General features: G+C 34.9%; 1 protein-coding gene across 3 annotated transcripts in view; it reads left to right on the top strand.

Annotated features, from left to right (window-relative positions):
* The window catches only part of Ercc6l2 (ERCC excision repair 6 like 2), a 185,023-nt gene that overhangs the window by 83,595 nt on the left and 91,704 nt on the right, over window positions 1–9,724 (top strand). For all 3 annotated transcript variants that reach the window (XM_012517485.2, XM_023703936.1, XM_023703937.1), the window contains exon 13: window positions 9,088–9,187. In XM_012517485.2, the coding sequence (XP_012372939.1) occupies window positions 9,088–9,187 (100 nt within the window). The remainder of the gene's footprint in view (window positions 1–9,087; window positions 9,188–9,724) is intronic.

The following is a 9,724-nucleotide window of genomic DNA, read 5'->3' on the forward strand; positions in this document are numbered from 1 at the left end:
GGCTCTTTCCTGGGTACTCGCCCCCTGTGCTGCGGCTGGTGGAATGTGAGATGGTATGGCCACAGTGGTTTCTCAAAAAAATGAAATCTCTTTTATCATATGATCCAGCAGTTCTGCTGCTATTCTGGGTACCACCAAAAAGAATTGAAATGAGAAACTTTGACAGATACTTGTTACCAACATTCATAGCATTTGTATTTGCAGTAACTGAGACATGGAAATGTCCTATTACCTCCTTTGAGTAATGAATGGCTAAATGAAGAGGTGGCATATGTATGCAATGGAATATTTGTTGACCATTAAAGGGAATGAAATTCTGATACATGCTAAAACAGACAAGCCGGGAGAAATAAGCCAAAAATAAAAGAACAAATAATTTTATGACTTTATCTACATGAGCTATCTGGAATAGTCAACTTCAAGAGATGAGAAGTAAAATAGTTGTTAACAGGGAAAAGGAGGAGAGAAGAATTGACAGTTACTGTGTAATGGGTACAGAGTTTAATTTTGGAATGATGAAAAATGTATGAGGATGGACACTGGTGATGGTTACAAAGCAATGTGAATTTGCTTTATGCTGTGAGCTGTACCCTTAAAAAAATTAAAATGATAAATTTTATACATGTATATTTCATCACAAATTTTAAAAATACCCAAAGTAACTGATATGTAATCCTTATCTTTAATTGGAGAAACATTGTGAATTAATTGTCACAGCCAAAAGTTTTAAATGTGAAATATGATGAATTTAGTAAATGATGGGGAATACTGAGATGTCAGGGGGAGAAGGAACTCAGCATAGCAAATGCGAAACATAAAGTGTCAGAGGGATAGAGAGATAGCTCAGCAGTTTAAGTTCCTGCCTCCAAGCACAAGGACCAGATTTCGATCCCTGGTACCAAGAAAAAAAAAAAAAAAAAATGTCAGAAATAAATGTAAACATGAATATGAATGAATTGATCTCTACCAGAAGAAGAAGGGGGATGAAGAAGAAAAGTTAGGCTTAGATTTATATTTATTAGAAAATATATGTAAAATAAAAAGACATAGAAGTTTGAAAATATAAAATTTAGTTGGGAAGATTTTTTTTTACTTTATTACAATAGAAAATGCTTGATATTTTAAAATATTTTTTGTAGATCATTTTTAAAAATGATCATACATTTTTATAGAAATCACAAAAACTAGATTTCATGGATTTCATTACTCCAATAAAAAACAAAACTTTTCTACTTTTTCTCTTCTTAATTTCTTATACATATCCTTTTTCTTTCTTCCAATTTTACACGCATATATCTGGTAACATGAATAATTAGTTGGAAGACACCATGAATTACAACGAATAGTGTGAAATTGTGTATTGCTTGTATTTTTTTTCCATTTTATTTCTAATTTACTCTCCTTAAAAAATTAAAAAAAAAAAAAACAAGCATCTAGCCACATAGAAATGTTGAGGTTATTTTTATATGACTCACTTAATGATAAAAGGGTGATATTAGTGGAATTGTGAACTAGAGAATATCCAAGTTTTCATGCCCTTTTGGTAGCAGTAGAAAAGCAACTGGAGACTGACCAAAAAACTTCATATGAGCTCAGTAAACTAAAGATTTCCAGTGGCCAGGTGAGGTCCCAGTCAAAAACTTCAAACCATGGGAAATTCAGGCCTTTTAAAACTGAGACATTTGTAATGCTTTTTACTCATTATGTACCTTTCAGCCAAGAGTAGGTGACATATTCTGGTGCTTCCTGCAGGCCAAAAGCCACAGTGCAGAATCGATGTGCAGCCTTTGACCTGTCTGGGTCTCACTAAGAACTAACTTCTATCTCAGGTGACTCAGTACATGGCTTGACTCTCACGCTGGTAGAAGCTGTCAAGGCCAGGTGTGAACTCTGTAATGCATGAAAGCTGCAGTGGGGCTGTATAACTTTGGACACCTGGGTAAGGGTTAGGGAAGAAGAATGTAACATAACACCTAAAGCCTTGAGAAGAATCTGGTGTGAAATTCTTTGGGAAGTTATGACATTTACTATATGTGCTGCTGAAGCAAGCACAAAGTTATGACATTTAAAAGCAGTCAGGTATATAGAGAGATCAAAATGCATACATGTATACATACACACACCCAACCACCCCCAGCAGGATATGTATCCCCAAGTGAACTGAGACAGTTTGAAGCCTGCAGCCTAAGCTACTACTAAGGTTTAAGGTTAACACTGATAATTGGTGAAGGTCTTCTATGTTAGTTTGTGTAAACTAACATAAGTAGAGGTGGCTGTTTCTCCAAATAGTACTTTGTCAATAACGACCACATTAGGGAGAGTGTGGAATCTAGCATTTATACTGTCTATTAAAAGTTATGGGACCACATTTGGGGGGGATTAGGTTTATGGGATCTAGCATTTTATGATTTCTATTAAAACTTATGGTCATTTAAAAATGCTTTACAAGTATTCAACAATATCGAGTATTTTCTGTAATAGTTATAAAAGGAAAATGGGACCTATTTAAGGTAACAAAATCTCTAGAAACTATCCTTGAAGAAATCAGACAGTAGACTTAGGAAACAAAATTTAATACAGAAGTTTTGGAATTGAAAAATTTACTAGAGGGGTTTCACGCAAACGCAAACAGGCAGGAGAAATAATCAAGATTAAAGACTAATTATTTGAAATTATCAAATCTGAAAATGAAAAAAATAATAATAAACACACCCAAAAAGACTTTTGAGATAAAAATCAAATGAACTAGTTTATATATTATAATGTTCTCAGAAGAGAGAGAAAAGAGAAAATGATTGTTGAAAGAAAGAATTAGTGAAAACTTCCCCAAATTTGAAGGAAATCATTGGTATGGTAAGTTAAAAAGTCAAAATCTGGGTAGGGTATACCCAAAGGATCCACACCAAGATATGTTATAATCAGTCACAAATCAAAAACAAAATCTTAAAAGTAGCAAGACAAAATTTAACAGCAGATTTTTCAGCAGACTTTGCAGCCTAGAAGGCAGTGTGATGATACATATATACCAAAAGGAAAAGCCTGTCAAAAAACAAAAACTTTTTTTTGTTGAGAATTTAATATTAGTTTATGTTGTCCCTCAAAAATGGGAAAGAAATCAAATATTTCTAAGCAAAATCTGAGGGAGTTTCTTATATCTAGACCTGTCCTAGAAGAAATGCTGACAAGAGACCTTCAAGTTGATAATAGGTAGCATTATCACTGCTGTCAGAGCCACAGAAACACAGAAGAGTCTGTTCCTCATGGCTATCTTCTATGTGTTGGAGATTCTTTGTGCTTATCCTGAGATCTGCCTTCTCAATTAAGAGTGGGATGTTGGTTTCCATCTGACACTGTCCTCTGTCTTTCAGTGTAGGGCTTTGGGAAGGTTATTACCCCAGCACTTCCCAAAATTATTACCCAAGGGGGAACAAGTGCTTAAGACAGATATGACATCCTAGCTACAGCAGTACAATTAGCAATTATAGCAACATAAGCAAAATTTAGAAATTTACAAACTTTGCTAGCTAATGTTTTTTTACTCTAGACCATAGGAACAATAGTTATATAATAAAACAGGTCATAAATTTTGAGTTTGTGTGCAAAGTGTCTCCGCTTGTTAGGGTGGCTTTACTCTGTGTTGCTCTCCCCACTTGCCAGATTCCAGGTACTTCCCTTCGTCCCCTCATATAGCCTGGCGGGACTGGTGCCTGAATACTTCATGCCTAGGTAGTTATCCAGAGGTTCATGCAAGTCCCTGCCAATCTCTGCTGGATAGTGGACCAGGTACCTGGGTCAGTCCAGGCAGGCTCCCCAAAGTTCTACTCACCTTGGGCTAGTCCCTCTGTGCTGGTCCCTGCTGGAGGGTGGGTCAGGTGTCCGGGTCCATTCCAGAAGGCTAGTCCCCAGAGTTCTGCCGAAACCTTCAATTTGAAATGAAAAAAACACTAGTGATCCAAAGCCATAGCAAAGGTAAGTACAGGGACAAATAGAAATATCTATATTACTGTAATTTGGCTTATAATTCTCTTTACTTTCAGTAAGATTTAAAAGACAGAGGTATAAATAATTCACGAATCTGTCAGTGCATACACAGTATATAAAGATAATTTGTAACAGTAATATAAAGATGTGGTTAGAACTGTACAGAAATCGACATTATAAATACAACTGAAGCTAAGTTGATAATCCGTTTCATACAGATTGTTATACCCTTAGGGTATTACATGTAATTGCTTCCAGGATAAGTACAAAGGAGTATCTATAGAGTATACATAGAGTCCAGAGGAATAAAAGTGTGTCACTAAGAAATTTAACTGAATTTAAGGAGGAAGTAATTGAGATGAGAAAAAATTAAGAGACACAGAGAAAGCAAATAATGACAAAAGTCTTTTCTTATTTCTAATTACTTTAAATGTCAGTAGATTGGACTCCTAAGTCAAAAGATAAAAGATTGTAGAACAGATTTTAAAAATATTATTTAACTGTATGCTATCTATCAGAGACTCAGTTTAGATCTAAGGACATGCATTGATTGAAAGTGAAAAGCTAGTAGAAAAGATATTCAATGCAAATATTAAGCAAAAAAGAACAGAGATAGGTGTATCAATATTAGACAAAATAGTTTTTAAATTAAAAGCTTAGAATAAAAAATGTAAACGTTATACAATGATTTAACACTTTCTCATTGGTTTGAACCACCAGTGAATGGTACATGCATGACTGTCCCATCAGGTATAACCTACTCAATATGACTGTTCCAGTCATGCATATACTACTGGTGGTTTAGAGCTATCTGACTGGGAAACATACAAACTACAGCTCTGTTGTGAGTGTACTAAAACTGTTTAGCAATGAACTATCATAGTTACTAACATGCTTATACCAAACATCAGAACTCTAACTCTAAAAAAAATGAAGCAAACAGAGAATTAAAGGGAGAAACAAACAGTTCTACAGTAACAGTAGCAGACTTTAGAATCCCATTTTCAGTAATGGATAATATATTCAGAAAGAAGATCAGTAATAAAGGACTGGAACAGCGCTGCTCAGGTTAGACCAGCAAAGATGAACAGAACTCTCCTAACAGAAAATAACAGAATGTTTTCCTCAAGTGCATGTGGAACATTCTTTAGGACAGACCCTGTGTTAGTTCACAAAACAAGCCTCAGTAAATTTACAAACATTGAAATCATTATATATATATATATATATATATATATATATATATATATATATGTATTTTTCCATTTGCAGTGGTCTGAAACTAGGATCAGCAGCAGAGGAAAAAATGAAATAGTCACAAATATGTGGAAATTAAACAACATACTTTTCACCCACTAAAGGTTCAAAAAGGAAATTAGAAAATGCTTTAAAACAAATGAAATCACAGCGTATTAAAACTTAGAGGATAAGTGAAAGAAGGGCCAAGGAAAAATTTTTTAACTATCAGTGCTTACATTAAAAAAGGAGAATTTCAGATCAGTTAGCTAATGTTTCACCTTTTGGAGTTGGGGAAGAAAAAAAAGAAAATAAACTAAGCCCAAAGCTAGAAAGAGAAACAGACCAACAAAGATTAGCTCAGAAAAGCTCAGACCAACAAAGATTAGCAAATAGAAAAATGAAACCAGTTAAACCAAGAATTGTTCTTTGAAAATGTCAAGAAAATTGACAGTTTAGCTAGATTGATTCAGAGAAAAGAGATACAGTTAAAATAAATAAGGTCAGAAATAAAAAGGAGGGAGACTGGGATCTAGCTGCCTAGAGAGCATGAGGTCCTGAGTTTGATTCCTAGTACCACTCCCCCCCAAAAAAAATAGTACAGGAAAAAATAAAGAAATGAAAATGAGAAAATTGCTGCCACTACTGTTACTGCAGCAGTATATAAAGGATTATGAGATTACAATGAACAGTTGTATATCAGCAAATAATTCTGCCTAGAAAAGCTCCAGAGTAGATGACTTTACTAATAATCCTACCAAACAAGAATCACCAGCAGTTCTTCTCAAACTCTTCTAAAATTTGAAGAGAAATACTTTGTAATTCATTCTGTGATACCAGCAATACTCAACATGAGTGTCAAAGACAATAAAATAAAACTGTAGAGCAATTAGCCCTCTTAAATGTTAATGCAGAATTGGGGCCGGGGAGATGGCTCAGTAGAATAAGTGCTTGCCTGGCAAGCACAAGGGTCTGAGTTAAATCCCTGGTTCCGCAAAAAAAAAAAAAAAAAAAAAGCAGAATTGCTCAATAAAATGTCAGGAAACCAAAATCAGAAACATATTGAAAGGACAATAAGTAGTATGTATTCCTATAATGCAAGGATGACTTAACATCTTACAAAGGTCAGTCAGTACAGTGACATTATATGTTACCATGTTAATGAAGGAAGAAGAAAATATCACATTGCTTGTTTTAGTTGATACAAAGTATTTGACTAGACTTTCATGATTAAAAAAAAAAAAACAATATTAAGGAAACTACTTCAACATGAAGACCATTTATGAAAAACTCACAGCTAATGTGCTCATTGGTAAAAGACTGAAAGTTGTTTTTTCCCTCTTGTCAGTGATAAGGAAAGGAGGCCTGATTTTGGTAGAAAGTGACAGCTATTGCATAGTTTTACTGTTACATTACACCTAGGATAATCGGATTCCTAGAGATGCAAAGTAGGATGATGGTCACCCAGAGAATTGGAAGGAGTTACTGTGTAATGAATAAGGAATTTTAGTTTGTGAAAATGAAAATTCTGAAGTACGTGATCATGATGGTTACACAAAAGGTGTGAATGTCATTAATGACACTTAACTATAAATTTAAAAATGGTTAACCATTCTTATGCTACAGAAAAATCAAGAGAAAAAGTGGTTATGTAGAAGTAAATACCAATGAAATCACTATGGATCATTATAAGTTCTGAGGCTTGGACTTTTTAAATTAATTAAATTTTTTTTTATGTATTTGGTACAGGTCTCACTATGCAGCTCAGACTCGTAGTGATCCTCCTGTTTCAGTTCTCCCCAGTACCTGGTCTTGGTGGCTGGCTTAGCATGCCCAGGGTGGGGGCAGCACAGCATGGGGTACTGGGGATCAAACTTAGGTCCCCTCTTCCATAGGCAGGCACTCGCGCTGCTGAGCTATCTCCACAGTCTTAAATTTTTTTTTTAAAAATGAACATAAATGAACCAAGATCATATAAAAACAAGGTAAAAATACAGAAATTTATGTTTTATTATTTAAATAATAGAGACAGTATAAGTTAAATCATTAATTGAGAAGAAGTAAAGTAGTCTTAATTTTTGAAAAAAGCAGTTATACACAAAGGCTTAAGCCAAAAGACTAGTCAGTAATTCTATTTTTAATTATGGTATTGTACATCTTATGTACAACTTTATACACATACTTTTAGAAGCATAAAGATAGCAGCTATATTTGCTGTGTTTATTTGAACCTGGAACTGTTCTTAGTTACTACCTGCACGTAGTATTGTTAAGTGATTGGCACTTGTGGTACCCTGTTTACTTGTGAGAAATCCAAGGCACAGTGAATTTAGTAACTTGCTCACAGTTGATGTTCACAGTCGTTAAGTGGCAGGGTCAGTATCTGTTCAGTTTGACTAGAGAACAGCCTCTGCCCAATCTTTCATCTTAGGATATTTGTTGTTTAGGTCATCAAAATCTAGTATTTTGTTTTCCCAGTTATTCCCTTGAAACACAATGCACTCTTGTTCCCCTTCCTCAAGAAAAAAAGTGAGAGTTGTACATACATGTTATAACCCACATATAGTGTGGCATTCCTTCATTATTTGTTTCTACAAGGTAAAAGATCCATTATTTATAAATCTTTATTTCCTTGATGAAGCGTAGGAACAATGTAACTATAATTTTTTTTTTTTTAAAGTTGGAAGGGGATGCATTGTAATAATTTGTTCTCTTCACTAAGCACTTGGCTAACAGACATCCAAAAAGAATTTCTTAGATCCATTTCTGGGTTTTTTTGAGCCTAAATTTATTGTGAGAAAGTGAGTGCAAGTCCTTCTTCTCCCCCTCCAGGTGCATGCTGGGATTGAATGCACAGCTGATCCCAGACTATGCTTCCTCACAAGAGCTTTTGGTTCCCTGGGGGATAAAAGATTTGCAGGACCCACAGTGCCCTTTGGTATAAGTCTTTTTCTGTGAGGCGGAATGAGGACCACCAAGTATAATGACTTACATGGTGATCTTACAAACTTGAAAATAAGTTTCCCCAGCAGCTGTAACAGGCTTTTAGTAACAGGTGGCTTGATCCAGAGCATTCAATAATGCCCCATATGAAAGCTGCAGGGAACAGACCCATGGTTAATTGCTGTGTTGACCATTAAGTCAGGTTAGACTTGGAATTAGTAGTGTGGTCCATATCAGAACATCCAGGGTTCAAGTCAGCAGTCAGTCAGACCCACTTAATGAAATCTCTGTGGAGGTAGACTTTAATCTGCATCTCCATAGACTTTCCAGTTGGTTAACTACTTCTCCTTGTTATTTATTTTTTTACTTTTATACAGTTTTATTAAACTATAATTGGCCCACAATAAGCTGAATGTACTTAAATCCACAGTTGGTAAGTTTTGACATTTACCAATGTGAAACTATCATGACATTCAAGATCATGAAAACAGCTATCACACCCCAAATTTTTCCTTTGCTCTTTGTAACCCTTCCTTCTACTCCTCCCCACCTCTTATCCCCAGTAACCACTAGTCTGCTTTCTGTCTCTGTGGATTAGTTTACAGTTAGAGTAGTTTGGTAGAAATCATTTTGGAATAATCCATTCATATGGAGTGTCATAAAAGAAAAACCTAAATTTAGGAAAAGTTTAGGAATTTAGAAAGTGAAGATGGTAAAAGAAAGTTAATGTATACATTTTTTTCTGTAATTTTTTCTCCTTAATAACTAGCCTTTATATGAATATGCATTTTTGCATTGTTGCTAAATGACATAGTATGCCTAGTATGAAGTGTTCATTTTTAAATTAAAATGTTCCATTTTTGTGTTCGAAAACTGACTGTTAGCTTAAACTGAAAGTGTTAATTTTGTTTTATGTTTCCTTTTGCAGAGCATATAGGATTGGACAGTGCAGAGATGTCAGAGTGTTTAGGCTGATATCCTTGGGAACTGTGGAGGAGATCATGTACTTACGGCAGGTGTACAAGCAGGTAGATATATGTCCCTTTTCCTAATGAAGTTAAACATTTTTCTATTTTACAACAAAATATTTTTTTTATTTTACTGTGTATTATGGAATTGAATAGAGATAATAGAATATACTTTTTAAAAAAATATTTATTTGGTACAGGATCTTGCTACACAGCTCAGACTCATAGTGATCCTCCTGTCTCAGCTTCCCTAGTGCTGGGATTACATGTGTGCACCACCATGCCCAGTTTCAGTGGCCAGCATGGGCACGTGGTACTGGGGATCAAACCTGGGTCCTTGCTCTTGTGAGGCAGGCGCTTAGACCATGGCGCTATCTCCCCAGTTCCAATGTACTTTTTTTTTTTTCCAAAATTTTATTGATAAACAGCAATGAGACAGTTTCAAATCAAATCGGAAGTACAGTTTCAACTAATAACACACTGCATATATTCTTCTTAGTGGTTAATTGCTATACAAGATGTGGACTTGAGATCCTATGTACAAACACCATTAGAACAAATCATTCTATTTATTAAGAGAATGCAACTGTATATCTA

Source organism: Octodon degus, unplaced genomic scaffold (genome assembly GCF_000260255.1).
Source record: "Octodon degus isolate 3935 unplaced genomic scaffold, OctDeg1.0 scaffold00184, whole genome shotgun sequence".
Classification (NCBI taxonomy): domain Eukaryota; kingdom Metazoa; phylum Chordata; class Mammalia; order Rodentia; family Octodontidae; genus Octodon; species Octodon degus.